The following is a 27,085-nucleotide window of genomic DNA, read 5'->3' on the forward strand; positions in this document are numbered from 1 at the left end:
TTTTTTTTTTTTTTTTTTTTTTTGCTAACTTTATATTTGACAGTAAGTTACCCTAGGTAAGAAGTTGCCTAAGCAAATTCCTAAAGGAGAAATTACTGGATTAAAAGGCAGGCGAACTTTTTTTTTTTATTCTGACAAATACTGCTTTATTGCTATGTCAATTTACCCTTCTACTAATTTAAGATTAGTAACATTTTTTTAAAGCCTGCCCAATCTGGTAGGTAGAAAAAGATTTCATTGCTGTTTTATTCTGCAAGGCTTCAATCATGAGTGATCAAGGGATGCCTGGGTGGCTCGGCGGTTGGGTGCCTGCCTTCGGCCACGGGCATGATCCCATAGTCCCGGGATCAAGTCCCGCATCAGGCTTCCCGTATGGAGCCTGCTTCTCTCTCTGCTTGTGTCTCTGCCTCTCTGTGTCTTTCATGAATAAATAAAATCTTTAAAAAAAAAAAAATAATGAGTGATCAAGTATCTTTTCACTGCTTTATTGGCCATTTTTTGCCTGTCAATTCCTACATATCAGTTTCTATTAGTTTTTTTAAAGCTGATTTACAAGGCACAGTCAGTGGCTCAGTCAGTTAAGCATCTGCTTTTGACTCAGGTCATGATCCCGGGATCTGGATCGGGGATCGAGCCCCACCTGCCTCAGTGGGGAGCCTGATTCTCCCTCTCCGTCTGCCACCCCCTTCACAAGCACGCGCACACACTCTTTCTCAAATTAATAAATTCTAAAAAATATAAAAAGCAAAAATCTGATCTGCAAAATTTTTTCTGTTAAAGAAATTAGCCTTTTGTCTGTCCATAAGTGTTTAATATTTTTCCCAGTTTGTTTTTCTGCTCTTTGGCTTTGACTTCTTAAGGCCATAGATTGTATTTTTTATTTATTTAACATACTCATCTTTTCTTCTATGGCTTCTTTGGAAAGCTAATCCACACTCTAAATCTACACTCTAAAATTATAAAAACATTTACCATCCACCTAAAGTTTCTTCTAATATTTTCAGTTTCATTTTTTACATTTAAGAACTTAGGACCTAAAAAAAAAAAAAAAAAAAAAAAAAAAAGAACTTAGGACCTGTGTCCCTTTCCCTGCCACCGTGTGACTAACTGGCAACACCATTTATTAGTTTACCTCTTTAGTTTATCTGTTCTCCACCGATAAAGGATAAGAAATTTACCCATGTGAAAATGTATATATATACATATATATATACATACACACACACACTTCTATGTGTGTATACAAAAATTCTAAAATGCAAGCTTAACATACTAACTTCTTACACTGTCACCAATAAATGTGCTGCCAAACTCAGGTATACAGAATCTACTAATTCCTTAATAAGGTTATGGAATATGTAAGTAAGCATCAGGCACACTGTCTCCTCCTTTTCCTTTTTTTTTTTTCCTTTTCCTTTGCAAAAGTAATACAACTGTCAACAACCAAGTTGACTCTTCCTTGAAAGCTGTGAGTTTCCCCTAGCAGTTTTTCCCATGTTTGTATGCAGCTTTGCAAAATAGTTGTTGCCACTAGGTGGAGACAATCTAATAATAGAAATACTGGTTAGTGAAATAATGAGTAGCTGTAAATTTTCTACAAATATTCTCAAATGGTAAAGAAGTTCTGCCTCTAAATTGAGTAAACCAGGGCTATTTACTTTAGTTGAGGATCTAGTTTCCTTATTTGTAAATTTAGGAATTAAATAAAGTAGCATCAAGAGCCGTCTTAATATTAGTAGATCAAAAAACTTGCTTAAAAATGTACCTAGCAGCTACCTTTAGCAACTTCTTTCAACTTGAATACTTCAAACAATCATAACCATAATCCAATCTTTTTTCTTTTTTTTTTTTTAAGATTTTACCTATTTATTCGTGAGAGACAGAGAGAGAGGCCAAGATATAGGCAGATGCAGAGGCAGGCTCCCAATGGGGAGCCTGATGTGGGACTGGATCCCAGGACCCCAGGATCATGACCTGAGCCAAAGGCAAAGGCTCAACCACTGAGTCACCCAAGTGTCCCTCCTCCAATCATTTTTCAAAGCAGGTCAAAAGGAACATACTGTTCACACATCTAGGATTCTAAGTTAAACCCAAGGTTATCTGCACTTTTTTTCCTTGTCTCAAAGAAAATAGCCGATATCATACTTCCCCACATTCATCTGGCTTATTTGCATACATCTTTTAAACAACTAGCTATTTATTTTCCTTTCAACAAGTGTCCTGGGTACTAGAATCTGGGAAATTTTCTTTGATATTTTATCTCGTGTTATTTTTTATTTGTTTGCTTCATTTGGTCAGAACCTTCCATTTTTGTTGATTTCCTGAATTCTTAACTATCCCTCGGTCAAGACATTCCTCACATTGGTACTTCACCTCCTGATTCTCATCTGCCAGTCTACATTTTGCAACTCTTCTAAGATGTCTCAACCTCTGCTTTCCTAAGAGGTTTCCAGTCTACTGCTTCATCCAATTACTTGAAATATAATGACCTACTGCCAAACCACTGACTCACTAGTAATTTAGATCTCAGACTTTGGCATAATCTAGGTTCTCAGCCCTGAACACACACAAACTCTATACCACAAACTAGTCACATTCTTAGAACTACTTTTACTTCTCCCAGTACCCTAAGACCAAGAGACAAAAAGGACATTGATAATTTCCTGAGCAGAGAAAAAAAAAAAAAATCCTGAGTTCCTAAAGAACAAGGAAGGCTACCAAATTCATTTCACATCTCTCCCCCAGATTACAGGAAACTAGCCAGGGAGCATACTAATGTGGCAGCAATAACCAGCTTACTACTGGGCTGTAGACTGTTGCTGTGTCATTAGCACACATGACTGGTCCCCCAAAAAACACCTGCATATTTGATGGCACAGACAGATCAGTACCTCTATTTTGGAGAGGGAGATGTCAAACACAACTAAGGCATAGAGCAAAGCTTAAAAATTTACATAAGCATATCACAAATGACAAAGCTAAAAAGTCTAATAACTACTCAGTTTTAGTTCAAAACCCCGTATGACAGAATAGAAGTTAACTTCTGAAAAGTGGTATATAGCAAGGTTGTTATCTTTTCCTGGGAAGAGAAATGTCCATCAAATACAAACTCCTGCCAGAACGAGTGCTGATGAATATACACATTAGCTTTAACAAGTAACCGTGTAGGGAATCACAGCAACACTCCTTTGTGTCACTGAAAATATGGCTACAGGTCTATACTTCTGGCAAGGGCATATCTGTTGAAAAATTAAATTTGTGGTAAGGAAATAACAAAAGAATATAATTAGATTAAGGAAGATTAAAGAGAAAGCTGAAGGCTGATGCCACTGCATTCTAACAGCAACTGGAATAATGGAATAACTCCTTCAGAAAGCCGTGAGGCAATTCATTTCCAAAGATACAAAATACAGTAATCTCAGTCCTAGGAAATAATGTTATTAATAGATAACTTTTAGAGAGTTTACCATTTTCTATGAAATCTTACTTAATCCTAACAACCCTATAAAGTAGGTACTATTATTTTCCTCATTTAGGAAATAAGGAAATTGACCCGAAGTGTAAATAAATAAACAACTTGCTTAAAGGTCCCACAATAAAAAGCATCAAAGGTATGGCTCAGGGGCCCTGAGGTGCCTCAGGTGCCCCTGAGTGGCTCAGTGGTTGAGCATCTGCCTTCCACTCAGGTCGTGATTCCCACATCAGGCTCCCCACAAGGAGCCTGCTCCTCCCTCTGCGTCTCTCATAAACAAATAAAATCTTAAAAAAAGACAAAAAAGCATGACTCAAATGTAGGCCTAAGAAGACCATGCCCTTAACGACCGTACCAGACTACTGGCACCACTTACAACATTAACATCAGGAAATTTCCTCAATCATTAAAAAATAACAATTATTAATACGATATTCAATGACTAGTAACATTTGCAAGCTAAAACGACAGAGGCCACTGATTTGTATCTGTGCTAATAATTACAGCTTTGTAAAAGTTATGTTCTAAAAGATAACAGAGGGCAGCCCCGGTGGCTCAGCGGTTTAGCGCCGCCTTCAGCCCAGGGCATGATCCTGGAGATCCAGGATCGAGTCCCACGTTGGGCTCCCTGCATGGAGCCTGCTTCTCCCTCTGCCTGTGTCTCTCTGCTTCTTTCTCTCTGTGTGCCTCTCATGAATAAATAAAATCTTAAAAAATAAAATAAAAGATAACAGAGTTGTTAAGAATTTGTGGAGAGTTTCCATTTTTCAACTCCAAAAATACTAATAAGCACAGATTTTTAACAGTTTTAAGACTAGAACAAGTAAGAATAAAGGAGTTAAGAATGTGGCTCTGGTATCCTTTTGTCATACAAGGTAGACTTTCTCTTGCAGGAAAATAAAAACTATTCTGTCCCTATACATATTCCATAGTAGCAGCCAGGCTGGGATTACTGGGATTGAGGAGACCTCAATTCATATTGGGTTCTCCAAACAATTCCAAAAGATAAACAGATTTAATCTTTCTTCTGTTCTGGCCTTTATCTCTTGGTTTCTGTAACTTGCATCAAAAAAATTTTATTTTTTTCAAAAAAATTTTATACTTAATAGTTCCTGGCGTTTCAAAGGCCAGGATCTCAGAAACATGAAAAAGAAATCAGAAACTCTTAGAATAGAAAGAGTTTTACAGCTCTGATAAATCTGAAGAGTAGTATAATCTTTATGTTCTTGAAAGCAACAAAAATTTTGCACAGCTCATCTATACTGGATATCAACATGGTTTTGAGTTAGTCAATATATAGATCTAAACCTCTTTGTAAGATAAGCATGTTTTAGGTGATATATAGATGTATGTATTTTATGTCCATTAAAGCAGAGTTCCTTATTACCAATGAAAAAAAAATATATTTAAATATGTAAATATCAAAATAATTTTTTAAAGCTACTTACTAGCAATTAGACTTTGATAATCTTAATGTGAGTTTAAAATATTGTTAAAAAGAGAAAACCATAAAATACTATAATAAAACCTTGGGGTGCCCGGCTGGCTCAGTCATTGGAACATGGAATGAATGAATGAATGAATGAATGAGAAAACTTAAGTAGCTAATGTAGTGAAATCATCCTCTCCTAAGCAAAACTGATTCTATATTATCAAACAATTAACAAAAAAAGAAAATTGATATTAATTCAATACAAGACACTGTGTATAGGCACCTTTTTTCTTTTAGGATTTTATTATTTATTCATGAAAGACACACAGAGAGAGGCAGAGACACAGGCAGAGAGAGACGCAAGCTCCATGCAGGGAACCCAATGTGGAACTCCAGGATGACACCCTGGGCCTAAGGCAGGCCCTAAACCACTGAGCCACCCAAGAATCCCCTGTAGGCACCTTTTATACCGATTTCCCTCTACCTCTACTTTTTAAGGAAATCCTCTAAAAAAAGTCCATGGTTGTTAACTTTTGCGTCCACACCCCCACTGAGAAACTGAAGTAAGGAACTCTCGAACCTGGGGTGGGGGCGCGGGGGGGGGGGGGGGGGGGGGGGGAATACCATACAAAAGAACACATGCCCTAAATCTCAGAATAATGGTCCCTTAAGAGATCTCAGAACTGAAGGCCAAGAACACTTGCTCTAAAAAAGAATTCCAAAACCTAGTAACAGAAAAACCAGAGACTATCTTCTCTAAGTCCTTCTCAGTTTTCCTCAGCTATACCGCAACAAGCTATAGCCATCAATTACAGATTCATTCTTGTAAACTTATGGAGACAAAAGGTATTGAGGTATTGCTTATTAATTATGTCCATCTGGCTGTCACAATGAATTTTGGACCTCAACCTAAATACAAAGCTAAAAGGAACCTCAGGATCCAATCATTGTTACACCCATTTGAAATATTATGCCATTGTCAAAAATGTTACCAAACTGGTTATGGCATAGAAAATATTTGTGATATCAAAAGAATTAAAATATGCACATAAATTCAGGTCTATAATATAAAACAGTTAAAACTCTATTTTAAACAAAATAAAAACCAAAAGATAAAATTTCCAAAAGGAAATACTTCAAAATTTAAAAGCAATTAAAATGAAGTATTGAAAACATGATTTTTTCTTGCTACTTCTTAAATTTTCCAAAACAAATACACTTAAAAAGGTAACATAGTGCATAGTGACAACTAAAATTATATTTCATAAAAAGACAATTTAATAACATTGATTTTTTCCATTAGCTCTTAAGCTGTTTTTTGAAAAGACTATAAGCAACATACTGAACATATGGATTAAAACTAAATCCATTTAAGAAATGTCAGTCAGGGGGCAGCCCAGGAGGCTCAGCAGTTTAGTGCGCGCCTTCAGCGCAGGGCCTGACTCTAGATTTTGGCTCACATCGTGGTCTCAGAGTTGTGTAATCAAGCCCCACGTAGGGGCTTCAGCACAAAATGGGCTTGAGATTCTCTCTCCCTCTCCTTCCTCCACCCTCATGTACACACACTCTCTCACACTCAAATAAATAAAAAAAATTTTTTTTAAAAGAAAAGAAATGAGAAACAGCTAGGTTGCTGTATGAAATTTTTTTTCCCTCACCGGCTCAACAATATTGTCTTAATTTTCCTAAATCATTATTACAACAGATTATCCAAAAGGTTTCAAGATAATTTAAACTAGCATTGATAATCACATTATATTACACATAGTTGTAACGTTACCTTTTCAAAAGTTACGGAGACTTCTGGGAAAAAAAACAATTTCAGGAGGCTACACTGGTAAGTTATCACTGGTTAACCCAAACTGGAAATGAGACCTACATTTAAATACAAACATAATCAATTATAAAAACATTAAGGACAGAGAAATTGAGTCTTAATATTTTAGACAATACTCAACTATCAGTATTCAAGAGCCTTCAACATTATTTCTACTTTATAGCCACATGAGAAAATATTCCTGGAGGACAGTAACTCATAAAAATATAAAAGCTAGAAAAAAGCATATTTCCCTAAATCAATGAGGCAGATTTTTCTTTATAAATATGCCAATTAAAATTTTAAGATGAACGATAAAAGGACAAGTTCATTAAAAGTGAACACATATAATTTTAATTTTGCTAAGTGTACTGTGAAAAGCAGCTATTTTCTGTAATTGATATCATAAAATAACATGTAAGTAAAACAAAACCGCAATAGGTAGTTTTCAGTCAAAACTGTAATACCATCTGTTTCCCCTACTCCCCTGGGCCCTTGTCATTTAAACAATCTACAAAGTGGTAGTTTTGTTCCTAAAGTGTAAGTAAAGTTTGGGATATTATTGTCTAATGATATCAGCAAGATATTTGACCCTGGTGTAAAGAAATTAATGAGGCATGACAATCTTAAAATACAATTATTTAAAGGGGAGAGAATACTATATTATAACCCAGCCTTGGGAAAAGTAGGGTTATAGGACATCCACAACTCCTCCCACATTCCATTTGCACCCTAACAACTTTGAAATATGAAAACTCCCTTGAAAGTAGGCACAGACTATAATCCAGATTCATGCCAGAGATCAATCCATCTCTGTCTCTCTTTCTTTACCTACACCCTATATATTTACAACATGCTGTTTACAAAACCTTTTACCTACCCTACCTCTTATGTCTTTACAAATAACCTGTGAGGTCAGTGAGGTTGATTTTTTTTTTTAATACAAAACAGGCCAATAATTTTGCTTGTAGTGAAACCAGACCTAGAAACCAAGACTCCTGCCTTTAATTCTGAAGCTTTTTCCACTATACACAACACTATCCTTTCTGTAATATAGTAAAGCCTTCTATAAAACATTTGGCTGAATTCCAAGATAGCAGTCCCAGACTGAATTGGACTCTATATTGCAAATAGTGTAAATAATGAGGGTTTAATGCAATTACTGGCATGGAGGCATACATCTTTTTAAAAGTAAAGAATCAGTTGGTTTTAAGTTGGTTTAATAGTGTGTGTATGGTGGTAGAAAGAGAACACTATTTTACAAAGAAGTCAAAATGAAACACTACAGATTTGCACATTATAGCTAATGCAGGTAGTAGTGAGCAATATATGAAATAGGGAAAAAAAGGAGACAAAAAAGAGTAATTAAAAAGAAACTGCATGTTATTTTTATTTTTAGGAAATAAAATAAGGAGCTTCTGTCTTTTCTTTCTGCCAGAAGTAGCTGTAAGACTTCAGAACATTAGATTATAAAATAGTAAGAGAAGTAGAAGAGGATTTTATTTAGCCATTGAATGAATCCCTGCCAAAACTGCTGGCTCTGGAATAAAAAATCCAAAGTCCTATTTCTAGATCAGCTGCTGGTACTATATAGTTTAAGGTAACCAATTATTTTAATTTTTCAATTCTCACATCTATAAAATCAAACACTCTACTCAAACTATTTTCTAATGACCTTGGAAGGAAGAAACAATGTCTGCAAAAGCAATAATGAACATTTTAATTCCCATCTGCAAAAGAAATAATGAACATTTTAATTCCCATTACCTACTGCAAAAATAAATATTTCTGGAACATCTTATATGTTCACAGTACTAGGCTCGGCTAGAAGTGCAGAGAAAGTGATGGTCTTTACAATCTAAGTCAATAAGGCACAGGAAATGCTTAACTAATAATGATTATGATTACATAACAAAATTGAGGCATCTCAGATGAAGAGATTTCATAGGAGTTGAGCTGAGCACAGTAGAGAGAATGAAGTTGGATTTGATCAAGATACAAAATAAAAATAGTAGTCATTAAGTTTAGCAAGGCAGAGAAGAGGCAAGTAGGTTGCAATGTCCTTTGGGTTCCCAAAGCACATCACTCATCTGTTATTGCATTTAACACACTGTAAGATGGTTTACTTGTCATCTCCATTTAGACTGTAAATTCCTCAAGGAAGAGATCTTGTTCAATTCATTTTTCTATCCCTAATCCCTTACATAGTGACTGGCAAACAGAAGATAATCAGCACGTGTTTTTTGAACAAGCAATGTAAGGATAAGATTCCCAATTTAAATTATTGTACTTTAACCCACACAATTTTGTGTGGATCATTTACTCATTGTCTCTCAACTCCAAAACTACCTAAATTCTGCTATTCGGTGCTGGGGGAGACTGTACAATTGTATTTCACTGACTTCTGACAGCTCTCCCTATTAGGCTTTGACAGTGGAGGTAATAAAAGGACTGGAAAGCAAGGAGAGTCCAAGAACTTCCTTCCAGTTCCTGGCAGCAGCAATTGCAACCCCTCAACCCGGCAGCAGCAATGGGTTTCAGTCTCCAGTTTCTTTGGGTACTTCCAGGACCTGATAAGCAGATGAATGATGACCTCCTCAAAGGTTCAGAAGGAGGCCAATGGAGTCTCTTTTCTGAAGTCTTAGGACAATTACACTGTAATGTTCTCTTTTTGCTCCTACAACCACTTAACCAACTCCCTAAACTAAATGTCCTGTTTAAAATTCTTACTGAAGTTACTGTTTTCTCTACTAGGACTATTCCACTGTCAAACAGTGATTCCAACTCCTCTCCTTTGAGAGATCTTGCTCCTTCACTGAAGAGAAAAGTAAAGAAAATTTGGAATTATTCCTATAGATAAAATCCATTTTATAAAAGATAACTTAAAACCCTTTAAATTTGTATGTTGAGGGGTGTCTGGCTGGCTCAGTAGATGGAGCACGTGACTCTTGATCTCTGGGTTTTGAGTTCAAGCCCCACGTTGGGTACAGATGTTACTTAAAATCTTTAAAAAAAAAATTTGTTGAGTTGTATCATAAAAATCATTTAACTTTTGTGTTTTAAACTATCAAACTTGGGAAGAAAAAAAGAAAGGAAATGAGAAATATTTAAACAGCACAGGATATTCCAAGCACAACCACCTCCTTTCACTAGAACACATATCCTAGAGAAAATATGAGCCGGTAAGCTGATCTGTTCTTCAAAGATCTCAGCTCCCACAAGCTTTTCCTCATGTAACATGATGGCATGCTGACTGTGCTTCTTATATTTAAATACATTTTGGGGGATACCTGGCTGGCTAATTCAGTGGAGCATGCAACTCTTGATCTGGAGCCATGAGTTCAAGCCCCACACTGGGCATAGTTTACTTTAAAAAGTAAATAAATATTTTTTAAAAATATACTTTAAAAATATATTTTAAAAAGCATTTTGGGGATCCCTGGGTGGCGCAGCCGTTTGACGCCTGCCTTTGGCCCAGGGCGCGATCCTGGAGACCCGGGATCGAGTCCCACGTCGGGCTCCCGGTGCATGGAGCCTACTTCTCCCTCTGCCTATGTCTCTGCCTCTCTCTCTCTCTCTCTGTGACTATCATAAATAAATTTAAAAAATTAAAAAAAAATAAAAAAGTATTTTGTTGTTGTTCAACACAGCCCCTAAATGCAGTAGATTGCTGGGGGTTTTTTGAACATGAATCTGTTCCAATACTAAAGCTGAGCTGAACTTATTTATTGTTCTCCCTTCCTTTTTTTTTTATTTATTTTTTTTAATTTTTATTTATTTATGATAGTCACAGAGAGAGAGAGAGAGAGAGGCAGAGACATAGGCAGAGGAAGAAGCAGGCTCCATGCACCGGGAGCCTGATGTGGGATTCGATCCCGGGTCTCCAGGATCGCGCCCTGGGCCAAAGGCAAGCGCCAAACCACTGCGCCACCCAGGGATCCCTTGTTCTCCCTTCCTAAAGGATTTTTCAAGCATCATTTTTTTTACCACGTGACTTTCTTTTTATGCAATGACGTTAGAATCTAATCTCTTCATAAAATACAACTCCACTCTATAGCATAGAAACAAAGAGAAATCCCCCTTGCAGGAGAGCCCATAATCATCAACACACCTGTTGAAAATAAATGACCAAAATGCTTCGATAGTTTTCACATGGTCTGCTACTTAATATTCTCATTAGATAATTTAATTCAAAATTAACTACTAAAACGATTTTTCGTGACTGTATTTAAACTGATTTTTTTTAAATTATGACAAAATGGGCAGATATTTAGTAGCACAAAACATATTGTTAATCCATTTTTTTTTAAGATTTTATTTATTTATTTATTCATGAGAGGCACAGAGAGAGAAGCAGGCTCTTCACAGGGAGCCCAATTCGGGACACAATCCCTGGACCCAGGATCACGCCCTGAGCCGAAGGCAGAGGCTCAACCACTGAGCCACCCCGTCCCCGTTAATCCATTTCTAAACGAAATGAGAGAAAGCACATTCAAGCAATAGGAATCTTTCTTATAATTTTTAGTAACATCATAGGTGCTGAGCTTCCAACATGAGTATCACTAGGCCTAGACACATTAGTCTACTTCAGCTGCCTGTAACATCTACTGGGCAAAAAGAGAAGTGAAAAGAATTTTAAACTTGAAAATCCATGGCCAGTTTCACTGGAGTTCCTCCAATTAGCATAAAACTGGATCATGGGCTACCTACTCCCCCTTAGCATCTACGTGCTATATAGACATACTAACATAACCTCTATTTATGTGCCAAGAGTCCTATTACCACAGTCAGTATGTCCATGTAAAATCGAACTGTATTCCTTACAAGAGACACCAAAGGACCCATCTGACACATTAGGTGGAAAACTAAAGGTAAGAGAGGTTTAACAGGATATTGACCTACAGAGAAGGAATGGACAAGGCAAATCTTATTGTACCTTTGTATCCCCAATTATATGAGATCTACTTAATTAAATGCAAACAAATATTCAATAAGTTACCATAACTAACATTTCAGAGAAATGGAAAAAAATGAGGAAATAAATAAATAAATGATGTCGCATGACAAGGTCTTTACACTATGTGTAATAAACAACACTGGGCAGCCCGGGGGTGCTCAGTGGTTGAGCGTGGCCTTCAGCCCAGGGCCTGATCCTGGAGACAGGGGATCAAGTCCCGCGTCAGGCTCCCTGCATGGAGCCTGCTTCTCCCTCTGCCTGTGTCTCTGCCTCTCTTTCTCTGTGTCTCTCATGAATAAATACATAAAATCTTAAAAAAAAAAAAAAAAAAAGATAACACTAATTAACCAAGTGTAGATCTGTATGTGGGCAGAATGTGCATAATCACAGTATTTTTCCTTTTTTAAAAATGGTAGACTGTGATGCGTTGTTTAGTTTATCCAGATTTAATAAGTTGCTACAAAATTATGAGGTGCTTTAAGTCATACTAAAAATGTGTCCATAGCTTTAATAAAGTGCATTTTAATGTTAACTCACTTCTCTTGCCGGAAGGAATTATGCTTTGCTAACGTATAGAAATGAAACTGTCACTAAAACATCTGGCTACATATTATTCATTAGACATAAATCACCTTTACTCCAAAGACCACGTAATAGAAACACAAACCATGAATAAATCAGATTAGAAAAAGACCTGGCACTAAACACTGAAGGTCAATAATAGAAAAACGAAATTCCTATTTGCCGACCTGCTCTATACATTATTTCTATCCACACAAACCTAGTAACTAGCTATTTGAGTGCTCAATACAGGCAAAGAAAAACTCAAAATGCCTTATTTTGAATGTCTGCATTGTCTATACAATGTAAGTAGCTCTAATTTGAAATTTTTCTCTGTAGCAAGTTTGAGGACCCCCAGCATGTTTTTAAAATACTCAGACTAGCCTACCTAGGCAGTTTTCCATCATAAATTCTCCGTTTCTCTCTCACACCTACTATAATTAAACCTACAGGTGGATCCCACAAGAGTACCTGAAGGAAATAACTCAGAATCCTCAGAAAAAGCAAGGGGCCATATTTGCTGTGCAATCTCTGGAAAATGGAGTCTTATATAACTACCCATTATTTTACTTTAAACATGTTAAATGTACAATCAAGATTTTAAGAGATACCTGTTGATTGTGACAAGCTGAAATTCCAGAGGGGAAAAGGAATAACCAAAGTCTTATCGCTGCCATTTAAATTCTTCGTAAATCAAAGGGTCAAATATTCACTGTAAGAAGCCTGATCTGACACCACGCTAAATTCTTAAAAAATCCAACTATACCCCAATGCAAGTGGGGAAAGTAGATTATCTACCAATTACGCTAAGTATTCCAGCTTATCGTCTTGGAACTCATCAAAAGTAGATTATGTAATGCAAAGCACTCAAACATTAGTCCTAAACATAATTCTCAGCCTAAAACATCAAAGCCATGTCTCAGTGGTTTTTTATTTTTTAATTTTTAAAAGTAAAAGCGTCTTCCCGAAACGCTGATTGCAAACCTGTCCTTTCCAGTTAACAAATTTCTTCACACGCCTCAAGGAAACCCAACATTTTCGAACCACTTTACCCCTTAAAGGCACACATTCTCTCCAACTTTCTGACAGCCATGCAGTATATACCCCCCACCACCACCAAAAAAAAAAAAAAAGGCTTAAAGGGGGATAATAAGACCATAAAGCCATTATGCTCTTAGCGGGCAAATAATCGGAACGAACCAACGAAGTTTCAAAGACCAATTTTTTTTTTTTTTTTCAAACCAACAGTATCTCTGGGAGCAAGGAGGCTTCTGCTCTCGTGGAGAGAGAAAAGTATCTTTGACAAGCAAGAGCTAGGGCTCCCCCGGCGACACCCGGTACCGAAGGTCTCGGCGTCAACGACCATGTTCAAAACGCGAAGCTTCCATAAGAAGCCAACCAAGGCACCCCCTCCCCCCACGACTCCGCCGGGGCAACCTCGCGGTTTCAGAAAGCAGCAACAGATACTCGCGGGCAGTCGGGCGGCGCTCCAGGAATGCCTCGGCCAGGAGGGGGTCCCCCCGCAGCCCACACGGAGCCCCGCGCGCCGAGGGGCGCCTCCAAACGCGAACCCCGACTCCAGCACCGCGGGGGGAGGGGGAGGGGGCCTTCTGCACAAAGCGCCCCTACCCCACCCCCACGGTGCAGACACACACCCCCGAGGCAGCGACGGGGAAGCCCTGAGGAAAAACCCCGCATTCCACGCCGCCGGCCTCTGAGGGGCGCCGCGGGGAGGGAGCCCTCGCCGCGCAGGCGACGACGGGGGGGCGGCTCCGCAGCCTCGGCCTCCGCGCTGAGGAGCCGACGGCGAGGGGTCCCCAACCAGGGAAGGGATTCAACCCCGGGCTTCCCGCACTGGGTCCTCCGCAGGTCGGACCCGCCGCTTCCGCCGAGACCCTCGGAGAAACAAACGGGAACAATGAGACGCTGCCTCCCCCGCCATCGCCGCCCCGAGAGCGGCCGGGGGCGGCGGCGGCGGCGCCATCTCCCCTCACACCCCCCCCGCCGCGGGCAACACACCCCCGGTGCCCGCGCCGCCGTCAGCCGCCCGCAGCCCCGCCGAGCCGACGCGCGTCCCGGCCCGCAGCTCCCGCGCCCTTCGCCTCCCGGCCCAGCCCCACTCACCGGCTCCCGCCCCAGCCCGGGACTCCGCCGGCCGCGGCCAGACCGAGACTCAGGTAGAAGCCGCCGCGGCCGCCGGCGCCGCCGCACAATATGGCGAGCCTCGGCTTCCGCAATGGAGCTCGGGAAATACAACAGGGGCCGCTCAATATTCATGAGAGACTGAGGGGAAGCCGGCTCGGCCGGCGCTGCGGGGAGGGCGGGAAGGAGCGAGCGAGCGAGGGGGCGGAGGCGCGGGACGGGGACGTGCACGGCGCGGGGAGGCCTGCGGCGCGAGGGGAGGGCGCGCCGCCTCGTGCTGGCCTGGAGGGCGCGAGTGGCCCCGCCCCCCGCCGGCCGGCCCCGCCCCCCGGCGCCCTCCGCGGGGTCGGCGGCCCCCGGGCGACGCCCGGATGTCGACGGCGCCGCCGCGGTTGCCGTCGCTGGGGCTCCTCGGGCTCCTCTGCCCCTGCCCGGGTGCCCCCGGGACGCCTCCCTGGCGGGCCGCGGGGGCCTGGGCCCCGAGTTCTGCTCCCCGTGACCGCCTCCCGGCCTTACGCCCACCCCAGCCGGTGCACAGCCTCGTCAGGCAGGCCGCTCTAGAACTTCACCTGAACTTCGGCACCCGCTTAACCATCCCGGCCGAGTGAACCCGCAAGATCCAGTTATTCCAGGGAAAATGACCTTCTGTTCTAGAAGTATATTGTTGGACGTCTGTAAGTATCCTGATGGTTTTCATCAGCCCTTACTGGCCAGCATACCTTGCTATTTTATTCCTGTCTCCTCGGCCCCTTCCAGTATCATCCTCAACTTGAGAATATAAGAAGTGACAGGTTAGGGACCCCTGAGGACCCCTGGGTGGCTCAGCGGTTTGGCATCTGCCTTCCGCCCAGAGCGTGGTTCTGGAGTCCCAGGATCGAATCCCACGTCGGGCTCCCTGCATGGAGCCTGCTTCTCCCTCTGCCTGTGTCTCTGCCTCTCTCTCTCTCTCTCTCATAAATAGATGAATAAAATCTTTTTTTTTTTAAAAAGTGATGGATTAAATAGATGTAATCACGACCCAAAACGCAACCAGTTAGTCTACAAAAAAAAAATATGTAAAAATGCGTGTAAGTTAAGCGGCAAACTGAAGAAGTAGTAACAGAGGAAGAGTTCCCTGACCTCAAGGTATATACTGTTGGTGGGATGTCCTGTTCTCTTGAGAAGATGACCAACAAAATCAGACAGTACATAGGATGGCATTTGTGGCATAAAGAAATTGGACCACCCTGGGAATTGGGCAAACTAGGTTTATAGCCTCCGATGAATCTCTAACTATGTGACTTAAATAAATTGCCTAACTTCTTTGGACTTAATTTTCCTCATTTGCAAAATGAGAGGATTGTGTTGGATGATTCTTAGGTCTTCTCCAGCTTTTGAACTTTCTAAAACTCTCCAAGCGATGCCAGATAAATGGTATGAATCTACATAGGATTTTGGAAAAGGAAAAGATCAACTCCAGCTGGTGTGTTGAAGGAAGATTTCCTGAGGAGCTAGGATTTGAGTAGTACTGCAGTGGATAGTTTTTGGATGGGTAGAAAGGAAGAGGACAGGTGTTAAAATATCAAAGACAACACATTACATATCCTACCTAACGGTCCATTAAAGTAAACAAGCAGAGCATTATTATTTTTTTTTAAGATTTTATTTATTTATTCATGATAGTCACACACAGAGAGAGGCAGAGACATAGGCAGAGGGAGAAGCAGGCTCCATGCAGGGAGCCGGAGGTGGGACTCGATCCGGGTCTCCAGGATCGCCCTGGGCCAAAGGCAGGTGCCAAACCGCTGCGCCACCCAGGGATCCCGCATTATTCTTTTTCAGTGACTTGAAAACTTTTATCTACTATCTATAGCCTTACATAAGAAATGACAATTCTTGGGAACGCTGGCTCAGTGGATTGAACATGTGACTCTTGATCGCACAGTGGTGAGTTCCAGCCCCACATCGGGCTTGGAGCTCCTACTGAAAAAGAGAGAGAGAGAGAGAGAGAGAGAGAAGAAAAGAAAGAAAGAAAAGCAATTCTCAGATTCTACAAACAAACCCTTCAAGGTTAAGCTATTTCTCCAGTATGAAAAAAAAAAGTCAAAATACAGATAGTCCCCAAATTACACGTATGACTTTTCAACTTAACAGTGGTTGAAAGTGATACTATTCAGTAGAAACTGTACTTCAAATTTTGAATTTTGATCTTTTCCTGCACTACCTATCTGTGGTAGGACACTCTTGTGATGCTGGGCAGCAGCAGTGAGCCACAACTTCCAGTCAGCTGTTTGATCAGGAGGGTAAACAACTGATACACTTACAACCACTTTGTACCCTTATACAACCATTCTGATTTTCACTTTCAGTAGAATATTCAATTATATGAGCTATTCCCTTTATTACAAAATAGGCTTTGTGTTAGAGGATTTTGCCCAACTGTAGCTATTGTGTTCTGAGCACATATAAGGTAGGCTGTTATGTTCAGTAAGTTAGGTGTATTATTTTTTAAAATATTTTATTTATTTATTTATGAAAGACAGAGAGAGAGACAGGGAGAAGCAGGCTCCATGCAGGGAGCCGGAGTGGGACTCGATACCCGGTCTCCAGGATCACGCCCTGGGCTGAAGGTGGCGCCAAACCTCTGAGCCCCCCACCCCCGGCCGCCCAAGTTAGATGTATTAAATGGATTTCGACTTAGGATATTTTCAACTTCTGCCAGGTTATCAGGACATAGCCTTGTTGTAAGTCAAGGAAGAACTATAATGAGGGCGTGCTGCTGCTTCTCCCTTCCTATAAAGGTCCACCTTCTAGAGATAGCGCAGTTATAGAACCATCCCTCCTGTATTCATGACGACTGCATGTGCAGTTCAATTAAGGGTGTTCATAATTCAGAACCTTTTGCTCCAGTTATGCCTGTGAAGATAATGATGTGTGGTTAGATTAAGAAATTCCATTGATGTTGCAAAAAGTGATCATTTGTAGAAAGCACAGGAACTTTATGGATAAAAGTTAAATATAGTACTTAAAAAAGATTCACAGGAGAATTAGTGGGAAAATGGAAAACTTATGGGATATCTGGATTAAATGTGATTAAAAAGCTAGACCTCAGGCTAGCATCCTTAATATGAAAGACACTACTGACAAATTAATGGAACTCATATTATCTATTTTATCTCTTACTCAGAAACTTGGCATTGAAAGTACTATGGGCCTCCCCTGACTATTAATCGGGAAAGATTTTCCTATAGTATAGTAATAAAATTTCCGAAATCTCCATGCCTTAACACAACAGAAGTTTATTGCTTGTTTATGCTTCCTCATAAGGATCAGAGTCCCTCTTTTCCAGTCTAGGAACCAGATTGACAGAGGGTCCACCATTTTGTAGCTATCTCACCTTGATTATATAAATAATATGGACTTTCCATTTTCTTTTGCTTTGTTTTAGTTGTACATTAAATCAATATCAGTCTGTCTATAGTGACTTGACATATCCAACCTACATTCCTTTTGCTAATTTTTTGACCTGACCTAAGGGATATTACCCTTAAAAATACATTCTTCTAATACTCTGCTCCCATGTTAAATGTACTAATTGGAAGTAAAAATCATATTTTGAGTAGGAAATGTTAAATTAACATTATATAATACAAGTATCATACTATAGGTAGATGACTACATGAACTCTAGTTAAAAAGATTATTTTTGTGGCAGCTGGCTGGCTCAGTTGGAGGATCATGCATGCAACTCTTTATCTTGAGGTTGTCAGTTTGAGCCCTATGTTGGGGATAGAGTTTACCTATAAAAAAAAAGATTACATTCTCTCAAAACTTGAGAAGTAGTACCCTATTAATCACATGGTTAATTAAGTACAAAAATCATTTTTAATCACAAATTTCACAGCTTTACCAACTTTCTGCTATGGTTATGCTACAAAATTAGATTAGTTTGGCTCAAGCAACTTTTATTGAACATCTACTGTGTGCCAACACTTGGCCAAGTTCTTGGAATTAAGATATTAATGTGAGTAGGACATAAATTCCTTGGGAGCAAAAATCTTGTCCACAAGTGTATACGTAGAGATTAGTGTGACGCTTGGCATATTTAATAGATGCTCAATAAATAGATGTTAAGAAAATGAGAGACTGGGAATCTGATCCCAATGTGTATATGAAATAGAGCAGTACCTATGAGCTTGGTTTGCTTCATTTTTATCACTCACAAGCAGAAATTTCTATTAAGGTTGTAGTTAGTCCTTATAAAATCTTTCCCTATTTAGGCAGTGTGTTTGTTTGTTGTTTTTAAAGATTTTATTTATTCAGGAGAGACAGAGACACAGGCAGAGGGAGAAGCAGGCTCCATGCAGAAAGCCTGATGCGGGACTCGATCCCAAGACTCCAGGATGACGCCCTGGACCAAAGGCAGGCACTAAACTGCTGAGCCACCTAGGGATCCCCGGCAGTATGTTTGAAATGGGAACCTTTTACCTGCCTGTACATACCATATGAGTTTCTTTTCAACAATACTCAAAATATCTAATTGTTGTCTGCTCTTCTGAAATGAAGATTGCAGGCCACCAGCAGCCTGTTAATGATAAGCTATATATGTGTCACAATTTATATAGGGCATTTATATTAATTATTAGTCCACTAAATCTTCAGATCAGTCCTCCAACGTATTATTCCTACTTTATAGACAAGGAAAATATGACTTCTGTGTTAACTAGCTTTTGCAAACATAGAGCTCATAAGTGGCAGAGCTGAGGCTCACACCTAAGTCATCTGAATTCAAATCCAGGGATACTTTCCTTTGTGCCACATGTACCTTCCCACTCTATGCTGCATATAGAACTCCAGCATTTTTCTTCTTTCTAATGGGTAAGCAGCATATAAGACAAACATCTCCAGAGCTTCCTCCCAACACTAGTATTATTCCAATCCTCAGTGTGATCTATTTTTAAGAAGCTAGAGATGATGTTCAGTGCAACAGTGTATAAACCTGATCCATTGACAGAAAACCAGCAGGTCTTGTTTTTGTTTTCTTAGAAAACTTGCTTTAAGAAAACAAAATAAAATTAAAAGTTAGGTTAGAAGACAGAAATAGCTTGGGACTTAATCGCTGTCTATATATATATATACTGTTGTCAAAATATATCTTCTACCAAAATCTTTATTTGTCATCTTGTAGATGTGTTGTGCTTTCTTTGAAAGGGTCAACTAAAGTAGGGACGTTGTAGAAAGGCCTAAAGAGACCTATAATTCAAGGTGGATTCAGGAAGCCAGCAACTTAAGATTTACAACCTCTTCAGCTGAAAAAATATAGCTCTAGCCACAGGCTTTAGTGAAGTTTTATTTGTATTTCAGCATAGTACATTTCGTTTTGTGGTATTTCCCTTGGTGTTTTAGTTTAGCTTTCCTTTTTCTATTCTCAAGGCAACCAAAATAATTGGTGCTACTCTTAACTATTCAACTTGAAGGAGTTAAGCAGATTAAATGAGATGGGCTAGTTAGGCTTTTGGGGAGAACTAAACAATATTGCTACTTCCCTCCTATGGAGACTTGGAATAGTATTTTATGTCTCCCAGATGTGGCCACATTCTGCCTAACATCTGTTAGTACATTTTATTAAAATAATGAACCGGCATATGTTTTGAAAAGTCAAAAGAATGAATAAAAATTTTCATTCTGATGCAACACAAATAGCCAACTGTTTCTTTGTAGTTAGTAATGGAACATATATCTGGGAAATATTGTGATATCCACTTCAGATGTAAGTTAAGGTATGGTTTAATAATTACCGGCTTAAGCTTTCTAATATGAAAAATGTTTATTCCATTCTAATAAACTTTGGAAGTTTTTTTCCTTTCCAAAATGTTTACTGCAAGGGAAGAGATTTGTGCTTTGGCATTGATATAGGAACACTAAGAATCATCCTGGAAGCGAACAAGGAATAGATAATTAAGATTAAAATTCAGAACTAAAATGGAAATTTCTCTGAAAAAAAAAAAGGCTGGAAGATCCATGTGGGGAAGTACGGTTGAAGAGTGCAAAATACGTAAGTCAAATTACAGCTTACTCATACTGCCTTGGTGGACATTTTAATTTTTCCCACTGAAAGCAAGCATGGTGCTAGAATGGTTTTTGTAGGATGAGAGAGTTGAGGGTAAAAACATTCCTTATCTAACATATTTCTTGGAAATGTTTTTAGTAAAGAATTTAAAAGAACTGCCAACTCCCACCCATACAAAGAAAATTTTGTTTTATTTTAGACTATATCAAGATCTGGAAACCCCTGCAGTATCCATCCATCTGCTGAGTCATTAGCATTTTATACTCTACAGAAGAAAGCCATTAAAATATACATTGAATAAGACATTCAAGTAAGTTATAATTTAGGTAAATCTGAAAACCATTCTGGTCAGCCTAGAATAATGAGGGTTTTTTTCATTTTTTAAAAGATTTTATCTATTTATTTGGTAAAGAGAGAGCACAAGCAGGGGGAGCAAAGGCAGAGGGAGGGAGAGGGAGAAGCAGGCTCCCCACTGAGCAGAATGTAGGATTTGATCCCTGGAGCCTAGGATCATAACCTGAACCCAAGGCAGACACTTAACTGACTGAGCCACCTAGGTGCCCATTAAGAATAGTAAGGTTTTATGTGTTACATACAGAAAGAGATATTTTCTAAGGATTTTAGTCTATACAAAAGTTTTTTGATTTTTAAAATAAATTTCACAGACCATGCTTATAAGATCAGAATTGACTGTTGTCCCTTAAGAATTATGAAGTCTGTCACATATGGAGTGTGGGATTGAGGTGACTACAAAGGAACCTTCTTGTCATAGTATCCTATTAAAGGTATATGGATGACTTAACTTACCCTGTTGTGTCCCTCTCCAACACTCACTCTTCTAATTAGTTGTTTTAAGACAATACTGATGTTCTTAGTGTAGTTTCAATTCCTTAACTTCTTGACATTTACACATCTTTAGCTTCTAGTCTTCACTCTTGGACTTTATTCATTAGCTGTCCTGGTTTGACCCTTTCCTAAAATTTAAAAAAGACGACTGTGGGCCTGACCTCAACACAGCTGTCCCTTTTTCCACATGATCCAGTTCTTAGCTATTTGCCAACCTATTCATTTCCTGACTTGCTCTTTAATTAGGCTTGGCCATATTCTTATCCCCTTTAGCTTGGGGCCTGACACATGGTGAATACAAACTGCATCAATGAGAAGATATCAAGCATAACCTGTAGACACTATGCCATTCGTGGTAAAGGAAAAGAGCCATTTTTAACAACAAATGCAGAAAATACAGAGCTCGTTGGTGGAAAAGAACAGAAAACCAATTAGGGGTGTTGCATGTGTCAGGGCAGAAACTGAGCCCACGCTTTGAGGTGTGGTGGAGTCATTTGGACCTTGATCAATGTTAAAGAAACCATAGCTTCCCCGAGAGCCCAGGGAGCAGGGCCCACACACGTGAAAAGTTGATAATTTCCTTTACTGTAGTAGTTATTTTACTGACTATTTATTTAAAGTGCTATTCAATGGTAAATGTCAATCTAGGATTGGGATACAGTGAGAACGTTCTAGGATTCGGAGGTAACTAAAGCTCCCCGTCAAGGACTCAATGTTCCAGTTCGATGCAGAGATAGGCAAGGAAGCAAAGAGTTATGAAACATGGCACTGGGGTGCCTGGCTGGCCTGGTTGGGGGATCTTAATCTCAGGATTGTGAGTTTGAACTCCATGTTGAGTATAGAGAGGACATAAAACTAAAATATTTAACAAATAATAAATGGATAAACAAATAAAGCATGACATCAAAGGTAAAAAAAAAAAATTGCTATCTGTGGTATTGAATACTCCAGAAACAATCTTAGATCAGGGATCCCTGGATGGTGCAGTGGTTTGGCGCCTGCCTTTGGCCCAGGGCGCAATCTTGGAGACCTGGGATCGAGTCCCATGTCAGGCTCCCTGCATGGAGCCTGCTTCTCCTTCTGCCTCTCTCTCTCTCTCTGTGACTATCATAAATAAATAAAATCTTTAAAAATAAATAAATAAAATCTTTAAAAAAAAAAAAAACAATCTTAGATCAGGAGAGCCCATGTTAGGAATGTCATATGATATTGTTCCAGCTACCCCCACCCAAAGAATATCAGCCAACAGGAAAATTTGTTATTGGTGGACTTTCAAGTAGAACCCTATTCGGATGTTTATTTTGAAGTGTCCTGTCAAAACGTACTAATATTTCATACCAAGAGTAAAAACTCAACATGCTATCCATTAATCTATTATTCCAAGTGGAACTTGAAAGTTTACTAGTTCTCAAACTAGATTTAACATCTTTCTCCATCATGCACTTGCCTACATTAGTTGTATGCAAATATGTCCCCCAACCCACCCATGAGAGTGAAAGTAGCATGAGGGCACAATGTCACTCATCTGTAAATGGGTGTATTTGATGTGTCAAGTGAGGGGGGGGGGCGGGAAAAAAATGATGTGTCAAGTACTTTAAGGCCTGTATATATATATATATATATATATATACACACATATATGTGTATATGTATAGATATTTATATATATATACATATGCTTTGCTCCTAAGATACATCTGTTATGCCTTTAAGCAATGAAAATAACTATAGTTTTTAAAAAGCAGTCACTAAAAATACTTGCTTTGTATATTTTACCAAGTGTGTTTAACTATTACAATAATACTTAGAAAATGAAAATTTGAATAGGTATAATTTTCTATCTACCATGTTCCAACAATCATAATACCAATTGTTGGTTTATGTTTATGAACACAGATATTACATACATTAACGATGTGCATGAAAAATGACACAACTTTTTTAAGAGGGCAATTTGGTAGTTCTATCTCAAAATTTGAAATGTGTGTGTCTTTCAGCCTAAAAAATCCAGTTCTAGGAATGTATCTTACAGAAGTACTCATACAAGTGTGCAAAGAAATATATGTATATATATATATATGTATGTATGTTTTTACATTGCTTGTAAATATATGAATATAAGTCATATTTTTATTAAATAAATTTTAGTATTCTATACAGTACTATATCATATAACTTTAAAAAATGAGATAAAGCTACTGTTCAATATCACTCATCATCAGAGAAATAAAAATCAAAACCATGATGAGATACTACCACACACTTGTCAGAATGGCTAAAATTAACAACACAGGAAACAACAGATGTTGGCAAGGTTGTGGAGAAAGGGGAACCCTCTTACACACTGTTGGTGGGAATGCAAACTGGTGCAACCACTCTGGAAACAGTCGGAGGTTCCCCAAAAGGTTAAAAATAGAATTGCCATACAAGTCAGCAGTTGCACTACTAGGTATTTACCCAAAGGATACAAAAATACAGATTCAGGGACGCCTGGGTGGCTCAGTGGTTGAGCATCTGCCTTTGGCTCAGGCCCTGATCCCAGGGTCCTGGAATTGAGTCCCGTATCAGGCTCCCCACTTTGCTTCTCTCTCTGCCTATATCTCTGCCTCTCTCTCTCTCTCTGTCTCCCATGAATAAAGAAATAAAATCTTTAAAAAAAATACAGATTCAAAGGGGAATATGCACCTCAATGTTTATAGCAGCATGATCAACAATAGCCAAACTATGGAAAGAGCCCAAATGTCCATTAACTGACAAATGAATAAAGAAAATGTGGTAAAAAAAAAAAAAAGATATGGTATATATATATATGTGTGTGTGTGTATATGTGTATTTGTGGTGTATATGTGTATATATACATATACACACATATACACATGATGAAATATTAGTCATCAAAAAGAATAAAATATTGCCATTTGCAATGACATGGATAGAGCCTGAGTGTATTATGCTAAGCAATATAAGGAGTCAAAGAAAGACAAATACCATATGATTTAACTCATATGTAGAATTTAAGGGAAAAAAAAACAGATGAACATAAGGGAAGGGAAAAAGAGAAAGAGAGGGAAGCAAACCATAAGAGATTCTTGACAATACAGAACAAACTGAGGGTTGATGGAGGGAGATGGGCAGAGGATGGTCTAAATGGGTGATGGGGATTAAGGGGGGCACTGGAATAAAACATTGCATTTTATCATAAAAGCAGTAAAGATGCATGTAAAAAGTAAACATCTAATAAACGTTAGTGAAATTTCTATACATATCCACCTATTATTAACTGAAGGACAGGGATCAAGAAAAAAGCTGTTCAAGGTCAGGCATCATCAGCCAAAGCAAATAGAAAAACTAGAACTTGGAAATTCTTTGTTTCTGGAGATCTAGTTGTGTAGTGGCCTTGAAAATCAGGGAGTTGATGTCTTATTACTAGATCTCCCCTAAATATTCCTGACCCAACTTAGTAAGAATTTAGGTTAAACAGGGACCAACCAATGATTACAGAACCCTCAAATAGCAACAACCCTTTAAAAGAGTTCTAGGACCTATATAATTATCTTGGAATTCTATTCTTCTCCTCCTAATTTATATCCCACAGTCTCTAGGGGAAATATCAAGTATTGTTTGCTAATTAGACTTCTAGTACTCCCTCCAGAAATTGCTGCTGATTTAGCTTGTGATTACTGGAAACAAATACAAGTTGTAGGTTGGTAATCAAATATTTGAATTTTCCATCATATATATATATATATATGTATATATATATTATATATGTATACTCTCTCTTTCTCTCTCTCTCTCTCTCTCTCTCTCTCTCTCCAGGGAATTTTTATTTTCTAGACTATTTGAGATCACCATATGGTAAAAAGCTTAGGCAATATATTAGACTGGGTTTAAGAGACTTGACCTTCTTCTAGATCGGATCAGATGACCCAGAGGGTCACAGCAAGAGCACCTGTCATTGTAGTCGGAGTAGGGGGGCGGGGGGTGCAGAGAGAGTCAGAGACTGACTAAAAAAGACAGGTTGTTTCTCTAAAGTGGCCAAATGCCTGGAGCTGGAGCAAAAATACAATATACAGGCAAGAAGGAAGTCCAAGAAAGGGAGGCACAGGATAAGTTTGAGGAGGTGTATTACACCCACCTGAAAGCTGAATCAGGAGGTCTGAAGCCAAATCATCAAGAGGAGCTATCTTTCCGTCTCTTTCAGGAGAGGATGTCAAGTGAGGTGAGGAATAAGGGCAAGGTGCAACAGGGCTGGTGTTAGCTGAGGCTGGCCAAAGGGCAGCCCTGACCTTGACTCTAGATCCTAAAGATTTCAGTGGGCCCAATCTGAAGATACATACAGAACAGAATATCGAATAAGGGTTGTGAGAAGCAGAGAGTTAATTAGGAAAACTAGAGATAGATCCAAATAGTATACTGAATTTGTAAAAAGCTCCCAACATAGATGTGAGCAAGAGCCGGAGTCAATGAGAACTGAACATGGGATAATTGACTTTCTCTTGGTTCAAATTTGTTTGACCTCTGATCCTCTCCAGATCAGTCTCTTACTTTGGCTTCATGTCATGACCCCACACTCTACGTTTTGGAATGTCTCAGAGTTTAATCTTAGGACTCTTTCCCTTCTTAATTTACATCCTCTCTCTTGGTGATCCTATTCAGTAATGTAGCTGTAAGTACTAACCATATGTTAACTACCCTCAATTTTCCCAGACTTATAGATTTCTAAAAGTTTCTGGAATGTTAAAGACCTCTCCAAACTTAATCCAACTCCCTGTTCAGCCCCTCTACTTGGATGTCTACTAGGGATCTCAAATATAAAATGTCTAAACTAGATCTCCTCCTTGAAATGTAAACAAATAACAATGTATGATTTTTAACTATCCTTTTATTTGTAGCTATAATGTCTATATTGCTTTCTAGAGACTAGAAACTAGTCTAGACTCAAGGGAGCTAAAAGAAGTCACTCCTTATGATTACTTAAAACCACATAAATTGGGATCCTTGGGTGGCTCAGCAGTTTGGTGCCTGCCTTCAGCCCTGGGCATGATCCAGGAGACCGGGGGTTGAGTCCTACATAGGCTCCCTGCATGGAGCCTGCTTCTCCCTCTGCCTGTGTCTCTGCCCCTCCCTCCCCCCCCCCCCCTCTCTCTCTGTGTGTGTATCTCTCATGAATGAATGAATAAAATCTTTAAAAATAAATAAAACCACATAAATAACTCAAAATGTAAAATTAATTTTAAGTGTATTTGCATACATGTTCATTTTCACACTCCCTTAGCAAGATTCTACAATTAACCACACTCAGTAATTCAAAGAGACATAGACCCTATCCTCAAAGAACCTAGCATCAAGTAGGAGACAGAGACACATACCAAATGTGATGAGGCCAATAAGAGAAATGCAATAGGAGTAATTCTTCCTTGAGGCCCATTTTTAATTACACACTATGGAACAACACCTCTCATAGATTTCCAGTCTTGGCAATATTAGCTTTATCCTGAATCAAACAAGAAGAGTTCTAGGTAAATTCACAACCATGGTAATAGCCAAAAATCTCATAAATTGTATATGTGTCAGGTACTGTGCTAAGTATTTTAGAAGCATCATCTCATTTAATCTTTATGCCAACTTTATGAAGAAGTTACCATAATTACTACCATTTTATGGATTAGAAAATAGAGGTTTAATGCATTTCAGTACTTATCCTAAGTCACCTCAAGTAATAGGGTGAGCATATCCATATCCTTTTTTGTTTTTTACCACACACTTTTTTTTTATTATATTAAAATCAGACAATGGTCTGACAATAAA

The 27,085-nt window shown here is 39.1% G+C and overlaps 2 protein-coding genes across 4 annotated transcripts in view; one reads left to right on the plus strand and one right to left on the minus strand.

The window, feature by feature from the left end:
* Positions 1–14,697, minus strand: part of RNF2 (ring finger protein 2) — a 49,855-nt gene extending 35,158 nt beyond the window's left edge. The window contains exons 1-2 of one of the 3 annotated variants that reach the window (XM_072733176.1): positions 14,363–14,697; positions 6,685–6,779 (exon numbers count right to left, since the gene is read on the minus strand). The gene's annotated coding sequence lies outside the window, so the exon portion shown is untranslated. Of the gene's footprint in view, positions 1–6,684; positions 6,780–13,893; positions 14,229–14,362 lie in introns of those variants that run through there. The other 2 variants (XM_072733177.1, XM_072733174.1) reach the window with 2 other exon arrangements.
* Positions 14,698–14,713: 16 nt separating this feature from the next.
* The window catches only part of NIBAN1 (niban apoptosis regulator 1), a 210,315-nt gene continuing 197,943 nt past the window's right edge, over positions 14,714–27,085 (plus strand). Inside the window, exon 1 of the mRNA XM_026001184.2 lies at positions 14,714–15,054. Coding sequence (XP_025856969.1) covers positions 15,018–15,054 — 37 coding nt within the window. The 5' untranslated portion in view covers positions 14,714–15,017. The remainder of the gene's footprint in view (positions 15,055–27,085) is intronic.

Source organism: Vulpes vulpes, chromosome 13, assembly GCF_048418805.1.
Source record: "Vulpes vulpes isolate BD-2025 chromosome 13, VulVul3, whole genome shotgun sequence".
In the NCBI taxonomy this organism is placed as follows: domain Eukaryota; kingdom Metazoa; phylum Chordata; class Mammalia; order Carnivora; family Canidae; genus Vulpes; species Vulpes vulpes.